Source organism: Loxodonta africana, chromosome 1 (genome assembly GCF_030014295.1).
Source record: "Loxodonta africana isolate mLoxAfr1 chromosome 1, mLoxAfr1.hap2, whole genome shotgun sequence".
In the NCBI taxonomy this organism is placed as follows: Eukaryota; Metazoa; Chordata; class Mammalia; order Proboscidea; family Elephantidae; genus Loxodonta; species Loxodonta africana.
In genome coordinates, this window is record NC_087342.1 from 105,670,259 (window position 1) to 105,698,178 (window position 27,920).

The 27,920-nt window shown below is 48.8% G+C and overlaps 2 protein-coding genes across 2 annotated transcripts; one reads left to right on the top strand and one right to left on the bottom strand.

Annotated features, from left to right (window-relative positions):
* The first annotated feature begins 1,559 nt into the window (after positions 1-1,559).
* Positions 1,560-26,190, top strand: PPP2R5D (protein phosphatase 2 regulatory subunit B'delta). Its single transcript, XM_003403904.4, has 16 exons — positions 1,560-1,692; positions 6,605-6,682; positions 20,649-20,877; positions 21,112-21,311; positions 21,391-21,501; positions 21,623-21,715; positions 22,142-22,272; positions 22,404-22,463; positions 22,550-22,658; positions 22,866-22,919; positions 23,228-23,398; positions 23,506-23,633; positions 24,321-24,422; positions 24,526-24,598; positions 24,745-24,861; positions 25,005-26,190. Exons 1-16 carry the CDS (start codon positions 1,666-1,668, stop codon positions 25,140-25,142), a joined length of 1,821 nt encoding a protein of 606 aa, XP_003403952.1. The 5' UTR covers positions 1,560-1,665; the 3' UTR covers positions 25,143-26,190.
* Positions 26,074-27,817, bottom strand: MEA1 (male-enhanced antigen 1). The gene is made up of 4 exons (XM_003403903.4): positions 27,703-27,817; positions 26,968-27,246; positions 26,776-26,878; positions 26,074-26,471 (listed from the first exon to the last, which is right to left on the bottom strand). The coding sequence occupies exons 1-4, from the start codon at positions 27,793-27,795 to the stop codon at positions 26,320-26,322; spliced, it is 627 nt and encodes a 208-aa protein (XP_003403951.3). The 5' UTR covers positions 27,796-27,817; the 3' UTR covers positions 26,074-26,319.
* Positions 27,818-27,920: the final 103 nt, after the last annotated feature.

Sequence of the window (27,920 nt, forward strand, 5' to 3'; positions counted from 1 at the left end):
ATAACATTTTTCTCCTGGGCAAGGTCCACGGGCTTACTTTTGGGGAGCCTTCTCCAGTTCCTTCATGTAGCCAATCTGCTTCTGGAGTAGCCTTTCTGAAACATACCCTTCCGTGTAGTCTCTCCATTTCTGTTGCCTTGGAGTCGATTCTGACAACGGGACAGAGTAGAACTGCCCCATAGGGTTTCCAAGGCTGTAATGTTTACAGAAGCAGACTGCCACATTTTTCTACCATGGAGTGGCTGTTGAGTTCATACGGCCAAAATTTTGGTTTGCAGCTGAACACTTAACCACTGTGCCACCAGGGCTCCTTATGTAGTCTTTAGGTTTGTGTAATTTATCACATTGTATCTTAATCATCACAGGTCCCTGGGTGGTGCAAGCAGTTTTGCTATCTGCTGCTAACTGATGGTTCAAACACACCCAGAAGAAAGGCCTGGTGATGAGATTCTGGAAAGATTGTTGTTGTTAGGTGCTGTTTAGTCAATTTTCGACTTACAATGACCACATGTGACCGAGTAGAATTGCCCCATATGCTTTTCTAGGCTATAATCTTTACAGAAGCAGATTGTCAGTTCTTTCTCCAGCAGTGTGGCTGGGTAGGTTCGAACCCCCAACCTTTTGGTTAACAGCCAAGCGCTTAACCTGTTGTGCTACCAGGGCTCCTTTACAGTCAAGAAAACCCTAGGGAGCATGGTTCTATTCTGACACCCATGGGGTTGCCATGAGTCAGAACCTACTAGATGGCAACTGATTTGGTTTTGGATCTTAATCATTTGTTTATACAAATCTATGCATTTAACCAGTCTCTGAACCATTTGAGGGCAAGAATTGAGCCTTATCCATTAGGACGTTGGCTTGGGTGGGGTGGGGAGAAGGGATGGATTTTCTGGAGGCACGCAACAATGACGTTACTTTTTCACTGTCTTCCCGACTGCTCAAGTCTAGCCGGTTCCTCAATCCCAGGGCAATGCCAGTAGGAACGGGAACCCTTTTCCCAAAGCTGCAACAAAGCCGGGAGCCTCAGACTTCAGAACCTGAGAAACCCAGGCCCAGGATCTGCCAGGTTTCCCTTTTGCTCCTCTGCAAGCCCAGTCTAGGGAGGTAAATGCCCTCGAGGGCCCTTGGGAGTTCTCTCTAGTGCTACGTTACCCTGATAGAGAAAGGTGCCCTTCATTTTAGGGCTTCTTTCCTTCAATTCGGACTGGGCAGGGTAGCACAGTGAGGAAAAAGAGCCACTTTAGAAGAGAATGAACAGAGAACTCCAAAGACTACAAAGAAAGACCAAGGCCGCTGCAGGAGAGCAGCGCTCCAAGTCAAGCTTGGGTTTCCCTTTACCCCCGCCTCCTTCTCTAAGCTCGACCCACTTAGGGCGGGACCTCTCACTTCAGCCTATTCCGGGAGCTGAACCCTGGCGGTTTGTACTCTTTCTTTCCAATGAGAAAAAAAGGAAGCAGCTTGGCTCCAATGACCAATCCGAGGAGGCGGCGCCGGGTTGTCAGGCAGGTTATAAGGGTTCGGGCCAATTGGAGGCTCAGACAAGGCTCGACCCGGGCGCAGCGCGCAGGCGGAGGCGAAAAGACGCCGGAGCGGGCCGAGTGCGGCCGAGCAAAGCCGGAGCCGGAGCGGGACCGCAGGAGCCGGGCCGGGTCCGGACCGGCCGAGATGCCCTACAAACTGAAGAAGGAGAAGGTGAGCCTGGCCCCTTCCCCCGCACCTCCGCCCCGGGGCCTGCGCGGAGCTCTGGGAGGGGCCCGAGCCAGGCCCGGGACAGCCCCAGACTGACCCTCCCGTCCGGCCCTCGCAGGACTCTAGGGCCAGCTCTCCGCCCCCGCGGCGGGTAGCACCCCGAGCCTGTGCCGCAGCTGGGATAACTCCCCCACCTTGCCCGGGACAGATTGCACCCCACATACACCCCTGTCTCTCCCCCTCACTCTCCTGCCCCCGGCCTAGAGTAACCTCCTCCCTCCAGATCTGTCCCATTCCCAGGTCACTCCCCTACTTCCCTCCGTCCTCCTGCTCCCGCATCGCCCCTTCCTCCCAGCCCCTCAGCCCGTTTGGGACAGCCTTCCTCATCTGAGACAGCGCCTCCCTCTAGAACTGCCCCTCTCCCCCCTGCGCAGCCCCTTCCCTCCTCTTCCCACCAGCCAGGGACCGCCTTCTCTCCCATCCCCTACAGCCTTTTCTCTGTCGTTGCGCCCAGCCCCCTGACCTAGGACTGTGCTGCTTTCTCTCTCCTCCACCCAAATCTGGGCTAGGCCCCTCCCTCCAGTTCTTCCTTCACACACAAACTTGTACGCCAGGACGGAGCCCTGCCTTCTGTTGATGGAACCTCAGAACGTCAGGGCAGGAAGGGACCTTTGAACGCATGCAGTCCAACCTCTGGTGGTACATATGAGGAGACTGAGGCCCAGACAGGGCAAGAGACTTGTCCAAGGTCACATAGCCTGCTGGAGGCAAAGCTGCAATATCGGGTCTCCTGACTTCAAGGCCTCTTCTGTACCAAAGCTAAGAGGGCTGACAGGCATCATCACCTTCCTCCCAGGTTCATCCTAGATCAGTCACTCTCCTTAACCTGAGCAGGCTCCTCCCCTTATTCCTAATCCTAGAATAACCTTTGCATTTTTTTCCTTTTTGCACCAGTGCTTGCTTTTTGTCTTTCTGGGCTGCACGATCTGATCCTCAAATGGGGAATCTGCCCTCTCTGTCAGATTAGTTTTCCTTCTTACCCCACAAGCCAGCCAACCCTGGGCACCCATACCTTTGTCATGGTGTCCTGACACAAGCCCATTCTTGATGTGCCTTCTTTCACCTTCCCAGTCTATCTCCATACTGCCTTCCCCTGTTCCTCATCCCTGCCTTTTTCTACTCTCTCTTTCCTGCTGTTGCTGAGGTCTGACTCAGAGGTGTGGTTCCTTTGAGGTACAGACTCACACAGAGGATGCTAGGATACCAGTTTCAGCCTCCTCCAGCTTCTTTCCTGGGGCTGGCCCCCTCAGGGTGTGGGCTGGCGCTGACCTGGTGTTGTGCCCACCAGTGTTGTGACCCTAGAGGTGTATTGCTTTCATTTGCCCTTTGATTGGCTGGGTTGCTGGGCCGCCATCTCTGACCTTATCCATCAAACCCTTTATCCTGGGGCTGTTGGAGATTTGCTGGGCAGCTCTGTTTCTGGGTTGTCCCCATAACCCCTCAGGGCCTAAGGCTCTGAGTGTAGGGTTGTATACTCAGTTGTGATGGTATACTGGGTACTGAACCTCCTGGGGTGCTAGGCAGGCAGGGTGGTGTACCCCACCCAGGCACTGCCCGTGGGGGGTGGGCATGCCAAGATGGCAGCTTAGCTGTAGTCGATGCACACCCATGTCAGCCACACCGGGTTCTAAGGGGGTCCTTTAAGGAGTGGGGCGAGGGGCGGAATTCAGGGGCAGTAGGCGAGGTCTCCACCCATCTGTAGCTTTTAGTCTGATGGAATAGATACTGTCCCATCCACAGTAAGCCTTTGCCTACTAGATGATTGAGAAGAACAAAAATACGTAATTAGTCTTGTGAGGACCTTAGGTGTAAAGTATTTGGTTGGGAAGGGTTGTTGGGACTGGGGTGCATAGAGCCAGGCATAACTGTGACCCCCTTTCAGGTTTTAATTTTCCGTTTTTGATTTTTGGTTGCATTTGGTATTCAGGGGTTGGCAAGTCCGGCGGGGGCGGGCGGGAGGAGGAGTTGATAGTGTGACTGAGATTTGCCTAGATGGAATGAGGGTAGAGGGTGTGGGTGGGTAAGTGGAGAATCTTCATTGCTCATCCCACCTCTCCCCTTTCTCCTTCATCTCTGCTGGTCCCAGGCCTGGCCATTCTTCACGGCCTTCTCCCTGAAGCCTTGCTTGAGCCCTTAGTTGAGAGTGAGGTCTCCCACCTCCCCTGGATTTGTAGAACACTTGGTAGGCCATTTATGGCCCTTTTAGGTTCAGCTTTGAATCCGAATTAATTGTGGATGAGTCATTTCTTCCCCCTTGAGATGATAACTAAGCTCCACCTCGTACACAGTAGGTCCTTCCCTTCCCATGTGTACTGACCTGGGACTGGACTTAGGTCTTTTAGGTTCCTGGGTCGGGTGCTTCCTCTCCCTTTCACTTTCTTCTTGTTCATAATAATAGTTCATAATAATAGTGACCAGTGTTTAGGATTTTCATTTGCTAGACACTGTGCCAAGGGAAACGGGTACTAAGACTGTCGTTGTTTAATAAATGAGGAAACTGAGGCTCAGAGAGGTTAGATAACTTGCCTATAATTATATAGCTAGTAAGAGTTGGGCCTGGAACACAAAGTCGTTCTTTTCACCATGTGCTGTGAACACCTGACTGCTGGCTGGGCAGAAGTGTGTGCATACCTGTTCTGCAGGAGCCAGGGAACAAGGGTGATGGGCCCAGTTCCCCCCAAGAGCACACACCCACACATACCCCGCAACACACACACAAAGGCAGCTGGGATCTCTCTTAGGTGCATTCCCTGAGGGGTATGTCTGAGGTGTTGTGCTAAGGGCTATGGGATTGGTGGAGGGGTACAAAAAAGGATAAGCAGCTTATAATCAAGTAGATCAGGCATGTATGAAGAAGGGTCAGTTCTGTCCAAGGGGCCCAAGTTTGGGGTGTGTACAGAGTCACCTCAGTGTCCTGTCCTGCTTACATCCACCCTGTCCTTTTCCTCTCTACCCCATGTTCAGAGCCTTTCCCTGGCACCTTGAGGGTGGGTTCAGCATGGCCAGCCTGGTTGGTAGGCAATGGGAGGGTGCTCAGCCCCAAGAGGGAACTCCTTCTCGCTCCTGCAACTACAGCGAGCTGCTCCCGCTTGCCTGGGAATGGCTTTCTTCCTTTCCACCCCCACAAAGCCTCCCCCTACTCTAGCCCACACTGAACTCTCTTCTCCCCGAAATCCTTTTGCCCCCATAGTCACTCACTTGATTTATCACTCCTGCTTGCTGAAGGGGCTCCGGTGCCATTGAATTGCAGAGCCTCAGAGCTGGAAGTGATTGCCAAGATCTTCTAATCTGGTCCTTATTTAAAACTTGACTCCCTTTTGCAACACCCCTTAGAGGAGGTCACCCAGTCTCTGCTTGAAAGCTGCCAGGGATGGCGAGCACTCAGCCTCTCAAGGCAGCTAGCTCTATTCTGTGCAGCTGCCTCGTGAGAAAATTCTTCCTTGTTCGGTGCCTCAGCCCATCTTCCTGCAGCTTCAACCCATTGCTCTTGGGCCTCTAGATTGGTTCAGAACAGTTGCATCTTTGCTCCACGCGGCAGCCCTTCATTTGTTTGTAAAGTTCCATCTCACACACTCTCCCCATGACTCCTCCCTTCCATTGTCAACTATCCTGGGCTTGCAGCTGTTGCTTGCTGGACATGCTTTTGAATCTACACTCTCCCCGGTGCCCATCCTCATTGCCCCTCCCAAAGTCTGATGCTCACAAATGAACCAGATCCTCCAGAGGTGGCCTCATTAATGTCAAAAACAAGGGCACTTCTATGCTCCTAGTGCCAAGCACCAGGCACACAGTGGGCACTCTGTACAGACCTGGGAACTAGATGAGGGGTCGTGTGAGCTGCCATGGCAGCCATGGCATATGGCTCATTTGTGTTGAGCTTGCAGTCAGACCTCAATCCCCAAGTCCTTTTCACATTCTCTCCACCCTGTTCCTGTGCAGTTGCTGTTTTTGGCCTGAAGCATAGGAAGAGAAGCTGGGCAGGCTGAGGCTCTGAGCCAGCTGCCGGATTCCCAAGGGAGACTTCAGACCGATGCTCGCTCTTGGTTGCACCTCAGGGCTTTATCCCATCTCTGTCCCAGTCGTTGTTGACTGAGGTGCTCTTAGCATTTAAAAAAAGATCCAAACAAAACCCACTGCCATTGAGTCAATTCTGACTAGAGTGACCCTCTAGGACAAAATAAAATTGCCCCTTAGGGTTTCCAAGGCTGTAATCTTTACAGAAAGAGATCGCCATGTCTTTCTGCCGTGGAGCGGCTGGTGGGTTTGAACCACCAACCTTTTGGTTAGTAGCTGAGCACTTAAACACAGTGCCACCAGGGCATTTAGGTGGGACAATTCCTGTAACTAGTAGTATCCCTGGGCCTTATTAAATGCCAATAGCACCTTTTTGTCGGGGTGCTGTTGGTGACATCCAAAAAAATGCCTTGGAATTTTCCAGATGCCTTGGGGGAACAGTGGTGACTCCCTCCCCTCCAGCATAGAACCTTCAGGCATCCCTCTGACCGCTTTAACCAGAAGCCCGTCTGAGCAGCTTGTTCCGTGATGCTTTTCCCTCAAGACTCTTCACTCAGGCTCTTACCAGACAGAAAGCCCTCCCAGGCCCTAAGTCATTCACAGCCTTAATTATTGTGTTTTAGGGATGTCTTCCTAACCAGAGTCTAAACTCCTTGGAGGGACCGAATCTCCCTCTGTGTACCCCCTCTCCCCCAAGCCAGGGACAAAGTCCATACTCAGTGATTCTAATTGATGGATTGAATTGGACAGAGGATAGTTGCAACAAGGATCTAAGGGGTCCAGCCTAAGCCTCACCCTTCCCCTGACCTCTGCTAACTCTACCTCCGTCTTCTCCCTTCAGGAGCCCCCCAAGCTTGCCAAAGGCACAGCCAAGCCCAGCAGCTCAGGCAAGGATGGTGGAGGCGAGAACGCCGAGGAGGTAAGGAGTGTGGGCACAGGCCTAGCTGTGGAGCAGGCACCAACTCCAACTCCTTGATGGCTTGTGGGGTGAGGATCCCTGGGGGTTAGAAGGGAAGGAAGGAGAGAACATTGATTTAGCTTCCACAGCCCGGGAGGGAGCTGGACAGCCCATCCAGATGGCCCTCAGACAAGATTTCCCTTTGGCTGGTATGGACCAAATAAGCTCTCCAGTTCTTTAAACTTCCCAGAGCTTCCTATGAACGTCATTTCTCTGTTTACCAATTTCAAGTGTTCCTTTCTCTGAGAGTAAAAAGCTGGGGGTTTGGGGCTCAGGGGAGAAGGGGAAGAACACGTGGGTGATGAGTGACTTTGCCATGGCTCTGGGGATTGCTGAGGGTTGGGAATGGCTGGCGTCCGTGAGTTGGCCAGGGCTGGACCCTTACTCCTGATGGACAGTGATGAGCAGTGGTCAGCGCTGCTCTGCAATCTAGTGCTGTAAAGCAATGAACGACAGACAGAGCACCAGGAGATACAGGGACTTAAAGAAGTCCAGGCTATGCCCATGGAAGTTTGGGGTGTGTTCAGTGGGATGGTTGGGTGGAGGATGAGCCTGTGAACATGCTACCTGAGCACCGTGCTATCTGGAAGCTAGTGAGCCTTGGTTTCTCTGTTTCTTCCCTCCTGCTGTGTAAACTTTTCAGAGGGAAAGGAGAACAGGAAACAAAGCTCTCGAATTATGGGCAGGCTTTATGGTTTTTTGGGAGAAGAAATTAATTTGGAGTTAACTATGGATTCACATTTTTCTGGGTATTTCTGATCCCTGTCACCTCTAAAGAGACCCAGGCACATTCACACCTGGGCCATCTCTTTGGGCCTTGCTTGAGTAACTGGAAGAAGCAGGATAGATTTTCCCCATGTCACAGACAGGACTGCGGTAGATAAAGTACTCTTTCGTCTACATTTACACGGTAATCGGAACACGTCTCTAAAAGAGTCTTTATCACTTGGTGGTGTGACCATTTGTTCCTGTATGTGAACTCTGAGGGAAGGAATGGTGTTGCTCTGCCTGGATTCTTAACCGCACCTCATATACTCGCACACCTTGTCCTCACATTCTTGTTGTTGTTAGAGTGCCGTTGAGCCGATTTTGACTCATAGTGACTCCATGTGACAGAGTAGAACTGCCCCATAGGGTTTTCTAAGCTATAATCTTTATTGAAGCAGATCGCCAGGTCTTTCTCCTGCAGAGCCCCTGGGTGGATTGGAACTGCCAACCTTTTGGTTAGCAGCCGAGTGCTTAACCATTGTACTACCAGGTCTCCTTTGTTGATAGTAAATCATCAGTGACTACTTTTGAGGAACACAGCTCCGGGCTCAGTCGCTCCTTCATGAGTGATAACACTTGATGACATTTGTGAGAGCTGCAGGCAAGGTGGTTGTGAACTAGCAGCTGATGCTCAAAACAGAAAGAGAGACAAATAGGATTTCAATGGAGAGAAAGGAATATTTAGGGCCTGTTCCCGCTTTTTGCCTAATTCTTACTTCTTCAGCTACTAGACTGATTGGATGTCATTTTTTAAAGCAGTCTTCTTTGACCTCCTGCCTTCAAGACATGGCCAGAGTCCCTGGCATTGGCTTTCCTGGCACCTAGTACCACTTCATGGTAGCACTTAACCACAGCTATAATTAAGTAATCGAGTGTGAATTCATTGTTTATCAGCTGTCTCCTGTGTTAGGCTGTGAGTTCCATGAGGCTCTTGTTCACCAACGAAGGGCTGGCATGCGGGAGACACCAGCATTTAAATGCATTTTGAGTTACCGAGTGAACCAGTGAATGAACAGATGGACAAATGCCAAATTAGAGCTGGAAGGGACCTCAGAGTCTAACCTAACCCTCTCCTTTCATAGATGAGAAAACGAAGGCTCAGATAGGCAAAGAAATAAGCTGGGACCAACTGCTATGATTTCTCCATGGCGAGGTTTCCATGGACAGGCCCATTAAAGGCAGTGGGTCGATTTCAAGCCCTTTAAAAGAGAGTGTTGCATTCATCCTGGGTTCCATTTTGTGAAACACTGCTCAGGGATCATCTGTTTGAGGCAGCTGCAGGAATTTAGCTCCATGATTTTCTAGAAACGTACCCATGTGGCCACAGACAGAGGGGTGTTGGAAAAGTTGGGACCAAACCAAAACCAAACCCACTGCTGTTGAGTTGATTCCGATTTATAGCGACCCTATAGGACAGAGTAGAACTGCCTATAGAGTTTCCAAGGAACGCCTGGCGGATTCGAACTGCCAACCTCTTGGTTGGCAGCCATAGCACTTAACAGCTACGCCACCAGGGTTTCCAAGTTGGGACCAGATTGTCAAAAGTTGATTGGCATATTCCTTTGCTTGTCCTTTTTCAGTCATAGTTTTGGGCTTTTCCAGCCAAATTTACCCTGTGTCAAGTATTTGCCAGAGCTTTTCCCATTGATCCTAATAATAATAGCAACTAGTATTTATTTTATTGAGCAGTTACTATGTGCTACATGCTGTACTAAGTATTTTACAGGTTTCATCTTTTTTATTCCTTACAACACTCCCCTGAGGTCATACTGTTATTATCATCCTCATTTTACAGAAGAAACTGAGGCTTAGAAGTGTTAAGTAGCTTTTACTCAGCAAGTAAATGGCAGAGGTGGAATTCAACCTAGGTCTGTATGGCTTGGGGGCCAGTTCACCTGTGCTCTTTTTTTTTTTGAAGATGGCTTGAGTTTATTTATTTGCTTTATTTTTTGCTGCTGTTGAGAATATACATAGCAAAACGTACGCCAGTCCAGCCGTTTCTACATGTACAATTCAGTGACATTGGTTACATTCTCTGAGTTGTACAGCCATTCTCACTCTCGTTTTCTGAGTTGTTCCTCCTCCATTAACATAAACTGATTGCCCCCTAAGGCTCCTATCTGATCTTTCGAGTTGCTGTTATCAATTTAATCCCATATTGATAGATCTGAAAAGAGCATAATGTTCAAGGCAGACCTTTTTTTTTTTAATTTTTATTGTGCTTTATGTGAAAGTTTACAAATCAAGTCAGTCTCTCACACAAAAACTTATATACACCTTGCTACGTACTCCCAATTGCTCTCCCCCTAATGAGACAACCCTCTCCCTCCTTCCACTCTCTTTTCGTGTCCATTTCACCAGCTTCTAAGCCCCTCTACCCTCTCATCTCCCCTCCAGGGAGGAGATGCCAACATAGTCTCAAGTGTCCACCTGATCCAAGTAGCTTACTCCTCACCATCATCACTTTCCATCCCATTGTCCAGTCCAGTCCCTTAAAGGCAGACATTCTTTACTGATAGGCTAAATTATTGTTCGGTTTTACGCAGCCTTTAGGGGATATTTTTGGTTTAACGTTTAAAGATTATCTGAGAGCTATTGTTTTGGGGCTTCATTCATCCTCCACGACTCCAATGAACCTGGATTCCATGAGAATGTGAAATTCTGTTCCGTATTTTCCCTGTTTTGATAGAGCTTCTTCCATGGAATCTTTGATCAAAATGTTCAGTACTGGTAGCTGGGCACCATCCAGTTCTTCTGGTATCATGACAGAGGAGGCAGTGGTTCAGAGAAGCCATTAGCCACACATCCATTTCTTCTTCCTATTACTGACTCCTTTTTCCTCTGTCGCAGAGGTGAATGTAGACCAATTGTGCCTTGGATGGGCACTTGCAAGTTTTTAAGACCCCACGAACTAGGAGGTAGAACAGAAGCCCTAAACATGTTATTAGGCCAATTAACTGTATGTCCCGTGAAACCATGACCCTAAACCTCCAACCTCCAAACCAAGGAACCAAATCCCATGAGGTGTTTGGTTGTATATGAACAGCCTCAGCGGCTACTTTTTTTTTTTTGTCGTTGTTGTCAATGTTCCTATCACACAACTTTTGCCAGTTCAACTTTTTACAGGGGTACAACTTATTGACAGCAATTACAGTAATCAGCTGTGCAACCCTACCCTTAATGCAATTTTTCCATCTCTGTTAACCGAAAGGAAACCCTGATGGCATATTGGTTAACTGCTATGGCTGCTAACCAAAAGATCGGCAGTTCAAATCTACCAGGCGCTCCTTGGAAACTCTATAGGGCTGTTCTACTCTATAGGGTCGCTATGAGTCGAAATCGACTCGACGGCAATGGGTTTGGTTTGGGTAAACTGAAACTCAGTACTCCATAAGCTATAGCCCCACCATTCCCCCTCCCTCCTGCCCCTGGTAACCACTGATAAACTTTGGTTTCTATGCATTTACCTTTTCTCATCTTTTTATGTAAGTTAGATCATATAATATTTGTCCTTTTGTGATTGACTTATTTCACTTAGGATAATGTCTTCACGCTCCGTCCATATTGTAGCATGTGTCAGGCCTTCGTTTCTGTTATTGGTTGAGTAATATTCCATTGTACATATGGACCACATTTTGTTTATCCATTCATCTGCTGATGGGCATTTAGGTTGTTTCCATCTTTAGGCTATTGTGAATAGTGCTGCAGTGAACATCGGTGTATAAATCTGTGTTTGAGTCTCTGCTTTCAAGTCTTCACTGTATTCTTAATGGCATGACACACTGGCTCTAAACTCCTAGAAGAGAATCCTAGAATGGAAAGAAGACTTGGAGATCAGGCCAGACTCCCTGTGACCTGCTTCCTGGTGTTTCCTGGTCTGTCTTTGGAGAAAGCGGTTCAATGCTGTGGTGTCTTCTGCATGCTGTGCCCTGGCCTGAATTCTGGGATCAGGGCCAGAGGAAGGAAGAAGTGACCCTGCCTTCCCCACTTCAGCCTGTCCTCCCCATAGCCAGAGTTGTCACCTAAAAAACGTTTTCGGCCTTATCAGTTCTCTACTTAAAAGTTTCTGTTGGCATCTTATTGCTTATAAGTTAAAATACAAATGCGCTAACTTGGCACACTTAGCCCTTCTGAGCTGGGTATACCCCATTCTTCTAGCACCTATCCTGGCTTCTTGTCCCACTGAACTTCCCATCTCCTGAGACAACAAGCCCTTTTATGACTCAGGGCCCTGATAGATGGGTTCTATTGGCCGAGAATGCCTTATTTCTCTCCTTTCTTTGTTTGCCTACTAAACTTATGTTTATGCTTTAAGAGCCAAGTCAAAAGTCAGCGCCTCAGGGAAGTCTTCCGTGATTCTTCCAGGCAGTTTGTAGCTCAGCCCTGCGTGTTCTCATAGCCTTTGTGGTTCTCTCTCTTCTTGCATTTTCCTTTATTAGCTGCTTTCGTGTCTGTCTTGCCAACTGGACTGTGAACTCTTTGAGGTCAAGGGCCGTGTCTTATTCACCTTTTAATCTGTAATGCTTGGCATGGTGCTTACTGATAGAGCTAGATAGAGCTCTAGATGTCAGTATGGGAGAGAATCCCTCTGTGATTTTCAGGGTTTTAAACTAAAGTGATCTTTATTAGTCTAGTTGGTCCATTATGCAAAAGATATAACATTTAGTCTTGGTGATTTTTCAAAATTTTATTGTGCTTTAGGTGAAAGTTTACAGCACAAATTAGTTTCTCATTCAAAAATTTATACACAAATTGGTTTGTGACATTGGTTGCAATCCCTGCAATATGTCAGCACTCTCTCCCTCTCTACCCTGGGTTCCCCACATCTACAAGTTTTCCTGTCCCTTCCTGCCTTCTCGTCTTTGCTTTTAGGGAGGTGTTGCCCATTTGGTCTTGCATACTTGATTGAACTAAGAAGCACGTTCTTTACGTGTGTTATTGTTTTATAGCCATGTCTAATCTTTGGCTATAAGGTAGACTTCAGAACTCAGTTCTGAGTTAGCAGGGTATCTGGGGGCCATAGTCCCGGGTGTTCTTCCAGTCTCTGTCAGACTGGTAAGTCTGGTCTTCTTTTGTGAATTTCAGTTTTGTTCTACATTTTTCTCCCACACTGTCAAGGACCCTCTGTTGTGACCCCTGTCAGAGCCGTCAGTGATAGCTGGGCATCATCCGGTTCTGGGCTCAGGCTGGTAGAGGCTGTGGTTCATGTGGTCCATTAGTCCCCTGGACTAATGTTTTCCTTGTGTCTTTGGTTTTCTTCGTTCTCTTTTGTTCCAGACGGGATGCACCCAATAGATGTATCTTAGATAGCTTTTAAGACCGCAGATGCTACTCACCAAAGTTGGATGTAGAACATTTTCGTTATGACCTATGTTACGCCAACTGGCCTAGATGTCTCCTGAGACCATGGTTTCCAGCCCTCAGCCCCAACAACTAGGTCCCTCAAGGTGTTTGGATGTGTCTAGGAAGCTTCTATGACTTTGCCTTGGTCAAGTTGTGCTGGCTTCCCCTATATTGTATGTTGTGTTTCCCTCCACCAGAGTTTATACTTGTCTATTATCTGGTTAGTGATTTTCTGTCCCCATTCCTCACCTCCCTTGTAACCATCAAGGATTGTTTTTTTTCTGTGTGTAAACCTGTCTTGGATTTTTATAATACTAATCTCATACAATATTTGTTCTTTTGTGATTGACTTATTTCACTCAGCATAATGCCCTCCAGATTCATTCATTTGTTACATGTTTTGCTAAAAGTCTTTCTAATTTTTGCCTTTCGTCTTTCTCTTACAGTACTTTCTATAGTTTTTAAATTATATTTCTATTTCCTACTTTATTTATGTTTAAATGTTTGGGTTTAATTAGTAATGGTGGCTGTGGAGCCTTGGTGGCACAGTGGTTAAGAGCTCAGCTGCTTACCAAAAAGGTGGCAGTTCGAATCCCCCAGTTGCTCCTTAGAAACCCTATGGGGCAGTTCTACTCTGTCTTATAGGGTGGCTATGAGTCAGAATCGACTTGATGGCAAGGGGCTTGGTTTTTTTTTTTGGTTTGTGTTCAGTGCAGGCTGGACCAGGATTGGTTCAGAGTGGTCAAATTAGTTGAGATCTTCTGGGTGTGAGCTTGGTACTTGTATTAATTTCCTGAAGCTGCTGTAACAAATTGCCACAAACTGGGTGACTTAAAACAACAGAAGTTTATTTTCTCACTGTTCTGGAGGCCAGATCAAAAAACAAAACAAAAAAATCTATTGCCATCAAGCCAATTCTGACTCATGGCGACCTCATGTGTTACAGGGTAGAACTGTGTTCCATAAGATTTACTTGTCTATAATCATTATGAAAGCAGATTGCTAGGTTTTTCTTCCACGGTGCAGTTGGGTGGGTTCGAACTTCCAACCTGTAGGTTAGTAGTCGAGCAGAAACTGTGCCACCCAGGGACCTTTTCTGGAGTCCAGAGATCCGAAATCAAGTTGTCTACAGGGCCGTGCTCTCTTTGAAGGCTCTAGGGGAGAATCCTTCCTTGCCTCTTCCATCTCCTGGGGGCTCTCAGTGTTCCTTGGCTTGTGGCAGCATCACTCCAATCTCTGCCTCTGTCCTTACATGGCTGTCTGCTCTGTGCCTGTGTTTTTCTTCCTTTTATAGGGACACTTGTCATTGGATTTAGGGCCACTCAGATAATCCAGGATAATCTCACTTAACTTCATCCTTAACTTGATTACACCTGCAAAGACCCTTTTTCCAAATAAGGCCTCATTCAGAAGTTCTGGGTGGACATATCTTTTGGGGGCCGTCATTCAACTCATTACAGTGCTTGGTTCAGCCTACCACTTGATTGCTGGAGGCATGAATATAGGAAGGCTTCATCTTCATGGAGTAGGGATCTTGCTGAGAGTTTAGAAGTGAAGGAGATGTTACCTCAGGCAGAGGGGACGCCACAACAGAGTCTCAGAAGTGGGAATGGGAGGGACATAGTAGGGGTGGAGGGCAAGCTGGTCAAGTTGCCTTTAGTCAGTGTCCACCCCTGCTCCAGTGCCTACGGGGGACTTACGTCCCTCCCATCCCCCACCCCAGATCAGCAGAGGAGAAGTTTGAGGCTGAAACATTTAGGGGAAAGGGTTGACAATGAAGCAAGTCGCTGGCACGTCTCCACACGTCGCTTCTGATGAGCGTGATTCCTAGAGAAGGACAAACAGACCCAGGAGACGCCTCATTGGGTTTTGGCAACCAGACACTTTGCTGGCTGGGCCAACCGTCTCTCATATGCCTCTTGTGTCTGGGGCCTGGGAGCCAACGGTCTTTATAAAACCAAAGTGGCAAAACACACACACACACACACACACACACACAAACAACCCACTGAGGGGGCAGGGCAGACTAAGCCCATACAGCTGTTCTCTGGCCACTCCAGCCTTTGATGACAGAATTCTAGTGTGGAAGGGACCTGAGGCATCAACTCATTGGGTGGTGTTTATGAACTCTGTTTTTCAGCCATTTAACCCTCTGCTTCCTTCAAACCTTACTTAGAGAATGGTTGAGAAAATACCTATCTAGTCCAACCCTTTCCTTGTTAGGAGAAAACCAAGATCTTGTTTTTCCTTCTGAGGGAGAAGGCCTCCTTTTCCTAGATGATCCCTTAGTATGAGGTTCCTGGAGGTGCAAGGCATCTACATCTTATCTGGAGGATGGAGGGAGGTGTATGCTTCCTTGGAGACTTGTTCCTCAGGCTGGCACTGAGCCCCTCACTCTGTTGTTGTTGTTAGGTGCCATTGAGTCAATTTTTGACTCATAGCGACCCCACATGACAGAGTAGAACTGCCCTGTAGGATTTCCTAGGCTGTAATCAGCTTTTACAGGAGCAGATCACTCGGTCTTTGTCCCACAGAGCCAGATTTGAACTGCCAACCTTTCCATTAGCAGCTGAGCGCTTAACTGTTCCATCACCAGGGCCTCTCCCTCACTCTAGTATCACTAATGTGTTTTCTTTCCCTTCTCCTGAGACTCTACAGGGCTCTGTTCTAAGGGTTCCTGAGTCTGGACAGGAGAGCAAGGGTCTTTGGGGAGGGGCCTGATCAATCAACCAATCAAACCATGCACTGAATGCCTGCTAAGTGCCAGGGTGTGTACGAGGGAACCCAGAGGAGCATAAACCAGGGTCCAGGCTTTCAAGGGACTTGCCATTTAGTTGGGAGTGGGGGGGTGGGGAGAGGCGACAACATATAAGCAGATAAATATTGAGCAAGAAGTATCACTAGGAGGGGAGTTATCACAGAGCCAACAGAACAGACAAGGAGCGTCAAGAGGTTGGAGGAGGGGAGACATCCAAGGACTGGAGTGATCTGAAGCTTTTTGGAAGAAGGTGGAAGTTAAGCTGGTCTTAAAAGATATAGTGCTTTTCTGGGCCCCTCGTCTTAAAACAAGGAGGAGGATAATGGACTCGAAGGAGCATTTGAGGTGTGCTTGTTCCAGGAATTTCCAAGCTGCATTCCTAGAACCCAGGAGTGGGGAAAAATAGTAACAGATAACTCTTATAAAGCACTTTTTGTGTGCCGTGTAAATCCTTACTACATCCCTACGAGGGAGGCACTGTTATTTCCATTTTACTGAGGAAACCGAGGCCCATAGAGGCTATATGACTTCTGGAAGTCACTCAGCTAATAAATGACAGAGCCAGGAGTTGAACCCAGGCAGTTTGGTTCGTCTTTGCTCTTGACTGCTGAGCTCTGTGGGTAAGGGTTTGGTTGTTCCTAAGGCAGAGAAATGGAGACCTGAAGCAGAGGAGGGTGTGGGTGCACACCAAGCTTTGGCCCCTCAAGCTTCTGCTATTTCACTCCCCCTGCCGGCCAAGGTGTGATTCACCTGCCAGGAGGGAAGACCCCCGGACTCCAGGGCACCTTGCATCATCTAACCAAGATCATTCTGGCTGAGCGCTGGTAACAGCAAGAGAGGCATGTGGTGGCCGCTCTTGCCCCACTTCCTTGCGTTGCCCTAGTCAAATCAGTGTCTGAGCTGTCATTTCAGGAGAGGAGAAGGGGACACACAGCCCAAGTGGAGCTACACTGAGCCACACTGGACCTACAGGTCTGCCGTGGGCCGAACTCAGTTCTCCTCTCCTGCCCTCTGATCCCAAATAGCTCATAAGCCCAACAGATTGTTTTTATAAAAAATTCAGCATATCCAAAGGATAAAATCCCTGTCACCCCAGAGGAGCTCAAATTCTCCCGTTCTTACTGTAAGGAGTAAGATAAGTCTAAGGAGCCCTGATGGTGCAATGGTTAAGAGCTTGGTTAAGAGTGCCACTTCTAATCAAAAGATTGGCAGACGTGGCAATCTGCTCCCATAAAGATTAAACCAAAAAAACCAAACCCACTGCCATCGAGTCAGTTCCGACTCAGAGCGACCCTATAGGACAGAGTAGAACTGCCCCATAGAGTTTCCAAGGAGCGCCTGGCTCATTTGAACTGCCGACCTCTTGATTAGCAGCTGTAGCACTTAACCACTACGCCACCAGGGTTTCCCCCCATAAAGATTACAGCCTAGGAAACCCTATAGGGCAGTTTCACTTTGTCACATGGGGTTGCTCTGAGTTGAAAATTGCCTCGAAGACACCTAGCAACAACAAGATAAGTCTGAGTTTGAGGTGGGGGCTGGAGAGGAGGCAGGGATAGTAGGCTCAGTGACAAGAGGTCACCTTTTCCTGTGGTGTGGGTCCCGAGCCAGATACAGCGTGGCTTCTTTGGTCTTATACTCCAGTCTCTGGTTGGGGGAATGGGCTCTGCCCCTCTCTTCTCCCAGCCTAGACCTTCCAGGATCACCTGTGGGTGGACATGCCTGCACACCTATGTTTAAAAAAAAAAAAAAGCCTAAACCTATGTGTTTAGGCTTCTGAAAATGGGCTTTGTGGGGCTCTGATACCCATATCTGGGAGGAAGTAAAGGGGTAGCTTTAGAAATGAGTTGTATTTCTAGACACGAAAAGAGAGAGTGGAGGGATGGAGTGTGCTGTCTCATTAGGGGGAGAGCAATTAGGAGTATATAGCAAGGTGTATGTAGATTTTTGTATGAGAGACTGACTTGATATGTAAACTTTCACTTAAAGCACAATAAAAATTTTTTACAAAATTAGTTGTATTTCTCATTATAAAAGCAGTCTCAGCTTGTAGAAAATTTAGAAAAGTAGAAAAAAATCATCTGTAATTCTACTACTGCCAGAGATAGTTATTAACACAAAGGTGGCCTGCCTTTGTCCTTTTCTTTACCTTGTTTTTGGTTCTGTGCCTATGTTTTAATGTGGCTGAGCTTATTTTACATAGACCATTTTGTATTGTCTTTATTTGACCTAGCACAGGAAGCAATTTTCTGTCATTATATAGTTTTAGGGTTTTTTGTTTATCTGGAATAAAAATTTTTTTTTTTTATGGTTGTAAGAAATACATGTGCCAATTCAACATTTTTCATGAGTACAATTTAGTGATAACAATTACATTCATCATGTTGTGCAACTGTTACCCATAATCATTGCCAAGTTTTTTGTTTTTATTTTGCACTTTTATCAAAGTAATAACGTGTACATAGTTCAGAAAGTCACAGGGTACTATTAGGCTCGTCAGGGAAAGAGAAGGCGGAGCGCCTCCCGGTCTCCATGGCAACTGCTTTCAACTCTTAGCTCTTTCCTCTGAGGTTGACTTCTATATTTCTAAGTAAGATTCTTTTTCTGCTTTTATTTTAATTTTTGAGATTTAGATATCACCTATTGACTTTCTCGTATGGCAAATTAAGGCCTCAGCTGTCTTATACCCCTCCTCCCAGAATACTTATCACCAATTTTGGGTAAATTTCTATGACTGTGGAAATATTTCTTACAGCTGAGCCATGCGTGATTACATTTATTACATAGTTTACACAAACCTAACGATATTCCATTTATTTATTTATTTCCTGTTATAAGTCTGAAAAATGCTTGCACACAAAGCTTTTCATACATTTAAGATTTTTCTTAGGCTAAATTTCTAGTAGTTGCTGAAACATGGGAATGAGATTTTTTTTTTCTTTACCTTATAACTAGAGAATGTCACACAGTTAAATAGGTGGTTGTTAGGTGCTGTCGAATCGATGCTGGGTAGGTTCAAACTGTCAACCTTTTGGTTAACAGCCGAGCCATTAACCGTTATCTTAGGTGTACTGCTCAATGAGTTTTTTTTATATGCATAAGCCATGTAACCACCTCCCAGGTCCAGTCAAGATATAGAATGTTTCCATTACCCTGAAGGTTCCTCATGCCCCTTCTCAGCCTCAGACAATACCCACATCCCTCTACCCTCTACCCCGGCAAAACAACCATTTTTCTGATTTCTGTCAGTTAGTTTTGTGTATTCTTGAAATGGAATGAACACTGGGAAGGTTGTTTTTTTTTTTTTTTTCCTTAATAGATTTTATTATGCCAATTGACCTAGATGTCCCCTGAAACCATGTTCCCCACACTCCCGTCCCTGCTACTCTGGCCTTTGAAGCATTCGTTTTAGTCAGGAAAGTCCTTTGCTTTTGGTTTAGTCCAGTTGTGCTGACCTCCCCTGTATTGTGTGTTGTCTTTCCCTTCACCTAAAATAGTTCTTGTCTACTATCTAATTAGTGAATACCCCTCTACCACCCTCCCTCCCCACCCTTGTAACCATCAAAGAATATTTTCTTCTCTAAACTATTTCTTGAGTTCTTATAATAGTGGTCTCATATAATATTTGTCCTTTTGCAGCTGACTAGTTCACTCAGCATAATGCCTTCTGGATTATGTTATGAAATGTTTCATGTATTCATCATTCTTCTCCATTGATGCGTAGTATTCCACTGTGTGAATATACCATAATGTATTTATCCATGCATCCGTTGATGGGCACCTTGGTTGCTTCCATCTTTTTACTATTGTAAACAGTGCCGCAGTGAACATGGGTGTGCATATATCTGTTTGTGTAAAAGCTCTTATTTCTCTAGGATATATTCCAAGGAGTGGGATTGCTGAATTGTATGGTAGTTCTATTTCTAGCTTTTTAAGGAAGTGCCAAGTCAATTTCCAAAGTGATTGTACCATTTTACATTCCCACCAGTAGTGTATAAGTGTTACAGTCACTCCACAACCTCTCCAACATGTATTATTCTGTGTCTTTTGGATTAATGCCAGCCTTGTTGGAGATGGAATCTGCCTGTAGTTTTGATTTGCATTTCTTTCATGCCTCATGATCGTGAGCATTTCCTCATGTATCTGTTAGCTACCTGAATGTCTTCTTTAATGAAGTGCCTGTTCATACCCTTTGCCCATTTTTTAATTTGGTTTGTCTTTTTGTTGTTGAGTTTTTGCAGTATCCTGTAGATTTTAGAGATCAGACGCTGATCAGAAATGTCATCGCTAAAAACTTTTTCTCAGTCTGTAGGTAATCTTTACTCTTTTGGTTAAGTCTTTGGATGAGCATAGGTGTTTGACTTATAGGAGCTCCCAGTTACCTAGTTTCTCTTCTGGTGTTTGTGCGTTGTTAGTAATATCTTATATACTGTTTATGTCATATATTAGGGCTCCTGGCATTGTACCTATTTTTTCTTCCATGATCTTTATTGCTTTAGATTTTGTATTTAGGTCTTTGATCCATTTTGAGCTAGTTTTTACATATGGTGTGAGGTATGGGTCTTGTTTCATTTTTTTGCAGGTAGGTATCCAGTTATGCCAGCACCATTTATTAAAGAGATGGTCTTTTCCCCATTTAAATGACTTTGGACCTTTGTCAAATATCAGCTGCTTATATATGGATGGATTTATGTCTGGATTCTCAATTCTTTTCCACTGGTCTGTGTATCAGTGTAGTAGTACCAGGCTGTTTTGACTGCTGTGGCGGTGTAACAGGTTCTAAAATCAGGTAGTGTGAGGCCTCCCACTTTGTTCATCTTGTGAAGGTTCTTGATGCATAGGCAGTGGGTCTCACTTTGAGAGGGATGACTTCTGGCCACTCCTTTCTCAGAGTACAGCCTGTAGTTATCTGTGTGACCCGTCATGGCAGGAGACAGCTGCTACCTTCCCAGGCCTATACAGACATCAGCTGCCTGGCCAAGGACAGAAGTGGCCCAGGTCCAGGGTGGGAAGCAGTATTTTGGGAAGTGGACTTCAACAAATGACTTGTTTGACCAGGCACAGCCACAGCCGCAGCCACAAGCCCAGTCACAGTCCCAGCCACAGTCCCAGCCCCAGCCACCATCATCCAACAAGCGCCCCAGCAACAGCACACCGCCCCCCACGCAGCTCAGCAAAATCAAATACTCAGGGGGGCCCCAGATTGTCAAAAAGGAGCGACGGCAGAGCTCCTCCCGCTTCAACCTCAGCAAAAACCGGGAGCTGCAGAAGCTTCCTGCCCTGAAAGGTACTTGGGGATGGGCAAGGAGGCCGGTGTACTGGGCCTAGGGAACGTTGGGTGTGGTGGAATGGAGGTTTTAGCGTATTTAAGGGGGAAAGGCAGTTCCACTGGGGCTGGGGGTCCCAGGGGAACTGGACCGCAGCAGGATGGGCTGAGGGACAGCCCTGTAAGTCAAGAAAGGCATTGTAGGGAAGGCCTGGGGAGGAGAACCTGACTGTTGCCCACCCTCACCCTCTCCAGATTCGCCAACCCAGGAGCGGGAGGAGCTGTTCATCCAGAAGCTACGCCAGTGCTGCGTCCTCTTTGACTTTGTCTCAGACCCACTCAGTGACCTCAAATTCAAGGAGGTGAAACGGGCAGGACTCAACGAGATGGTGGAGTACATCACCCACAGCCGCGATGTTGTCACCGAGGCTATTTACCCAGAGGCTGTCACCATGGTGGGAAGGGGAAAGGAGGCAGGGGTGGGGAGCTCTGGAGAAGCCCAGACGGAGCTCTAACATGGCCCCCATCCCTCAGTTTTCTGTGAACCTCTTTCGGACGCTGCCACCTTCATCGAATCCCACAGGGGCTGAGTTTGACCCAGAGGAGGATGAGCCCACCCTGGAGGCAGCCTGGCCCCATCTCCAGGTACCAGGGCAGGGGCCAGGCTGGCGGTGGCTGCAGGGACGGGGAATGCTCAGACCTGCAACAAGGGGGTATTTTTCAGCCTTGGAGAATCCCCCTAAGCAGATGCTCCTTCCCCCCACAGCTCGTGTATGAGTTTTTCTTACGTTTCCTTGAGTCTCCTGATTTCCAGCCAAACATAGCCAAGAAGTACATTGACCAGAAGTTTGTCCTTGCTGTGAGTTCCTCAAGTTCCTGCTAGTCCCCTCTTTTTCCATTTCATGAACTCTAGCCCCATGCCTTGCTCGCTCCCCTGTGCCAGCTGTTCTCTTTATGCTGAGCATATAGGGTTTCAGCTTTGTCTGATACAGGGAGGTTATAGGGGTTAAAAAGACCTACTTTGTGCCCTTAAGAAGTTTAAAGGGAAGGAAACAAAAAAGCAACACAGTATGTCTTCCCTCTCACCCGGGCACATAGACACGTAAACCTGGACGTCACCTTGGGTACAGTAGTATGATAGAATCACTCTGCTTTCCAGAGACTTGCCCCACAGCCCGTCCCCAGAGGACTCCTGGGCTTCCCCTGCCTAGGACCCTTCCACCCCAGCCCTGGCTTCCTGGGCTCCTGCCTCATTTGCTGCTACCCCTCCCTCTCTCCCTCCCAGCTCCTGGACCTCTTTGACAGTGAGGATCCTCGAGAGCGGGATTTCCTCAAGACCATCTTGCATCGCATCTATGGCAAATTTTTGGGGCTCCGGGCCTATATCCGCAGGCAGATTAATCACATCTTCTACAGGTGAGGTCAGGAGCCCAGGCTTAGGAGCGAAGCAAGCCCCTCTCAGCTTGGGTGGGCGGAGGGAGCCAGCAGGCACTCTGCAGCCAACAGAGTGCTGGAGGGACATCAGGGGAGCCCTTCTCTCCTTTCAGGTTCATCTATGAGACGGAGCACCACAATGGGATTGCTGAGCTCCTGGAGATCCTGGGCAGGTGAGAGGTGGAGTGGGGGCAGAGGTGCCTGACAAAGATTGGGAGGACTGGCCCTTTGGTCCTCACAAACGTCCCTTAACTCCCAGCATCATCAATGGCTTTGCCCTGCCCCTTAAAGAAGAGCACAAAATGTTCCTCATCCGTGTCCTGCTTCCCCTTCACAAGGTCAAGTCCCTGAGTGTCTACCATCCTCAGGTGAGCACCTTCCTCCTGATGATGCCTGACTCAGGCAGCAAAGAGAGGGGAGAAGGGAAGGGGATAGATAGGGATGGCAGAGGGAGTAGGTGGGGTTCTCCTTCCCTACACCTTCCCTTCCATTCTGGGATCTTGTTTCTGAGACTGACCTCTCTCGAGCCTTTGGAACCTTCACCTCACCTCTTTTTTTACCTTCACCTTTTGCAGTTGGCATACTGTGTGGTACAGTTCCTGGAGAAGGAGAGCAGTCTGACAGAGCCGGTAATTCCCCTTCTGTGCCCCAGGGCCCACCTCTTACTGTCATCAGCATCACTTGCCAGTCGATACCTATCAAGCAATGCCATAATTGGGCACTCAGGAGGGATGTGGCCTCACAGGTGATGTGATTTCCTCTCTGACGACGTGGATCACATATACACACAGTAAACAGATCCAAGCCAAAGAAACATGGGTAGTTAGCTGAGGCCACCTGAGCTGTGCCCACTTGGGCCGGGGAGAGGGCAGGACAGCTTCCTGGAGAACAAATCAGGTGCTGAGAGTCTCATCCCCATGTCCTCCTCTCCTTTTAGGTGATTGTGGGACTTCTCAAGTTCTGGCCCAAGACCCACAGCCCCAAGGAGGTGATGTTCCTGAATGAGCTGGAGGAGATTCTGGACGTCATTGAGCCTTCAGAGTTCAGCAAAGTGATGGAACCGCTCTTCCGCCAGCTTGCCAAGTGTGTCTCCAGCCCCCATTTCCAGGTGAGACTCAGACCCAGCCTGTCCCAGCCCCTGCCTCCCAGAAATTGAGGAGGCAGTCTTCAGAGAAGCCAGCAACACCCCTCCTGAGCCCCACCTCTCCCCACCAGGTGGCAGAGCGTGCTCTCTATTACTGGAACAATGAGTACATCATGAGCCTGATAAGTGACAATGCCGCCCGGGTTCTCCCCATCATGTTCCCCGCGCTCTACAGGAACTCCAAGAGCCACTGGAATAAGTAGGGAGCTGGGCTGGAGCTGGGAGGTGGGGGTCTGGTTTCAGAACCTTTGAGGGTATGGAAGAACTAAAGAGCCAAGGATCTCACCTGGTCACTCAGCAAGTGGGGCTGGCGTCACTGCATACCGATTGGACTCTTGAGGGACTGACGTTTGAAAAGATGCCCTTGTGAGAGGTCTCTGTGATGCCAAACAGCAGACAAGGGCCTGTGTTACCCCACTTTTTGGAGACATTCTATAGACCACATCACAGCTTCAGAGACTTAATTCCATGCTGTGAGAAGCTGACGTGACCCCCTTAGAGGGTATGTGTAAAGCATTCCCAGGCTGTAAAAGGCTTCCCTGCTATAAACAAGCTTACTTAGTCCGTCATGCTGGTGGGACCCCATTAGAGTGGGTTAGAGAGTGGAAAGTGGTGGGAAAGACAGGCTGTGAAACACTGGGGGTGGGGGTGGGGGATGGACAGGTGAACCAGTATTTGCACAGACCCTGAAATGCCCGTCTGCAGTCACGAGCTAATTAATTTGGCTACAAAGATGAGCTCATGCTGTCCAGAGGTTAGTGAGATGGGAGGAGTAAAAGAGAAAGCTTTTAGCAGACACACCTCCTAGAAGAGAGCAAACTGGGGTCTTGGCTCTCAGGGCAGGCTGTGGCCAGCTGTGCCTCATCTTCTTTCTTCCTGGTGGAAGGACAATCCATGGACTGATCTACAATGCCCTTAAACTGTTCATGGAGATGAATCAGAAGCTTTTTGATGACTGCACACAGCAATACAAGGCAGAGAAGCAGAAGTGAGTATCTCTCCCTGAGAGGCTCATCTTCCACACCCAGTTCCGTTTGCATCTCTTGAGCCTGTCCCAACCCTACCTTTTGCTCTTGGTACTGCTCCCTCAGGGGCCGGTTCCGAATGAAGGAAAGAGAAGAGATGTGGCAAAAGATTGAGGAGCTGGCCCGGCTGAATCCCCAGGTGAGGTTTCCCAGCCACAGCCTTAAACTGAGGGACCCATCTTGGGCTGGAGGAGGATTTGTTTGAGGAGGATCAAGAGGTAAACGGTCATACAAAACTCTAAAGGGACTCTGCCCACCTGTCCCTGCCTCCTCTCTCCCTCTTAGTATCCCATGTTCCGAGCTCCTCCACCTCTGCCCCCCGTGTACTCGATGGAAACAGAGACCCCCACGGCAGAGGACATCCAGCTTCTGAAGAGGACAGTGGAGACAGAGGCTGTGCAGGTGGGAGAGCATGTAGGGGGGCACAGAGATGAAACACAGCTCTGGAAGGGAGAGGAGACAGGAGCAGCAAAGCCAAAGAATAAGGGGAGACAATAGAATTAGTTGGCAGTTGGTCTCATTGATCACTTTCTATCCACATGCAGATGCTCAAAGACATCAAGAAGGAAAAAGTGCTGCTTCGGCGGAAGTCAGAGCTGCCCCAGGATGTGTACACCATCAAGGCACTGGAAGCGCATAAGCGGGCCGAAGAGTTCCTAACTGCCAGCCAGGAGGCACTCTGACCTCCTCACTTTCCCACCAAAGGGCCATAGCCCACTCAGCCCTGGGACGCCACCCCGGCCCTCCACCCTCTGCTCCCCATTGGCTGACTTGGGGCAAGGCAGTGCCTCTCTAGCTATTTTAGGGAGGGGGATGTGGGCACTTGGAGCAGGGACAACCACAGGGTGGTCCCTCTTCTCCCCAGAATGTGTTCATACCTCCCTGTGGCTAGTGCAGATGGGCTGAGCTCTCAGATGCTCAGACAACCTGGGGATGCCTGGCCCTCTCCTGCTCCTCATCCCACAGCTATCTGAGGCTACTCTGAAAAACACACAGGAATACACATGCCCCTCTCCTCTTCCCTTCACCCTCATTTGATATCCAGATATCTGTCCTCTTCTTTCCCTGAAGAGGCATGTAGGGAGCAGCAGGAAATTCTCACCAAAGTTGTGTCAAGCCCCATTGGCTCCTGCAGCGAGTAGCCGGAGGGGAGCACAGCCCCAACAGCACAACTAAGCCCCCAGCCCCAGCAGGGTGCAGGCCGACCAGGATGTATTATTTCCTCTTTCCCCCTGCCTGATGGAGACTACATTGTGGGGAGGTCATAGAAAAATACAGGCTGTGGACAATAGGTGATGAACGTAGGGGCCAGATGGACCAAGGGGGATGGGAATGAACAAATACCCTGCCCTCTGCCACTTCTTTGGTGAGCAGCAGCCCCAGGATCACAGACATGGATGGGACCACCCTGGGACTGACTGCTTTCCAGTGCTCCTGGAAAAAGCTGGAAGGAAGCAGGGAGCAGTGCCCTAAGCATGGCTCCTCCAACACCTATTTATTTCCTTGTTTGTGCTGATGCTGGGCAGGCCCTCACTTGCCCCTTTCAGACACCTTGGAGGGGCAAGGGGTTGAGGAGGGCTGAACCCAGGTTCTGGGGTACAGGCAGTGCGCCTCTTGGCTGTGTACATAGGGTGCTTTATTCTCCACAGAACGATACATGCTGAGGTGGGTTGGGCTTGGGCCGATGTCCCCATATGTACAGAACTGAATAAAGTGGGTCTCTGAGAAGAAGTCTGATCTGCCTTAATGTGGAAAGGGAGATAATGAAGATGGAGGTGGACATTAAAACCAGGGGTGTGTTCAGTCCTGTGCTGCTTCTGGCCTGGAATGCAGGGTGAGATAAGCCAGCTCTCAGCATCGTCACTTCCAGGCTGGAGATGCCTGTCGGGCTTGGAGGGCCTTCTGTACCACATCTTCCCATTGAGCATCCGAGATCTCCTGAGCCCAGGCAGGGACCCCTGGTGCAGGCAGGGTTACTGCAGCCATCGTCCTTTTCACCAGCTCGATGTGTTCTGAAATCACAGCCAAGAGGCCAGTTAGGGGATAGAAACAACAAAGCAGCTCTCCTCTCCACTCCTGGAATCGCCCCAGAACCCCTGGGCTGGGGAGGCCACCAAATTCATCTTATTTCTAGGCTAAGCCGGCTTCTCTCTTAAGTCTTAAAAAAACAGCATTTCACTTACATTCTGAATTCTGCAAAATCTTAGATTACAAACACTCCTTTTAGGAACAGGGCATTTCCTCTGTGACTTCCCCCTACTGGCTGTGGGCAGTCCCTTCATAATTATTCCCAAATTACAGAATGGTCTCTTTTACCTGGGTCCATGGGAATAGAGCTGTGGTTGCTTAATGCTGTAGCTCCCTCTTCCTCTTCCTCTTCACTCTCTAATGGAGGGTCTGGCAAATGCAGCCCCATGGCCTGTAGAGTCAGAGAGAAGACATTTGCAGCCCAGCCCTTTAAGGGCTTCCAACTTCACCTGCTCAGGTACATTTCCTCCCCCGCCATACCTGGATCCGCTCCTGGATGTCTGCAACTACATCTCCGTCCCCTCCCGGTGCCAACTCCACTTCCTCTTGTTCGGGATCTTGGTTCAGGGGCTGGTAGGAGTAGCCAGCTGGGCCTGCCCCTGCTTCCTCCTGCTCTTCCTCGTGCTCCTCACTGCTCCAATCCCCAGTGCCTTCTGTGGGGCCCACGTGCGGTCCCAGTTCCTCTGTCTGATTGGGGAAGATACGCTCTGGGCCCATGGTGTCTCCCCTTAGAACTACTGCTGCCATCCGGGGCAGGGGCTGCAAGAACAGGAAAGCAGGAGAACAGGAGTCGAAGGTAACTAAGCCTCTTGTCAACCTCCTTGGAGTCTCCTCCTGCGTCTATTAAATGTTTAAATGCCCCCAAGGTTTCGGCTCCCAGTTCTCCAGTTCAGCTTCTGCGCGCTCCCACCCAGCCTCTCCTTGACCTCCCCCCCCACTTTTTAAGCCGGCCTTGCTCCAGCAATTCCTAAATAAACATCCCAGCCCAAGGTCCCACCATCTCCCTAAAGACACCCTTTCCAGAACACCGGTTCGCCAGACTTCTCTAGACAAGGGCGTCGTTGCCCCCTTCTCCTCTCTCCTACGGACTCCTCCTCTCTGTACTGCCTGACAGACGCCCTTCAGACCCCAGGGGCTCCCTTCAAATGGCCCCAGCTGCGGGGCCTCCCACCCGACCCCACGGATTTTCAGCGACGGTATCCCCGCGCGCCTCACCCGCTCCGAGCCCGCGGTGGAACCCGCACCTTCACTTCCGGCCCGACAGGACGTGCTAGGGCGCCACGTCCTCCAGCTCCGCCCCGTGCTCATGATTGACGCGAGCTAGGACCGGGAGTCCGCCTTTTGCCCCGCCTCCGTCATTCTCTGCCAGGATAACAAAGGACTACATTACCCAGTGACCCTTACAGTATTGACACAACTCTGTACATGCGCAG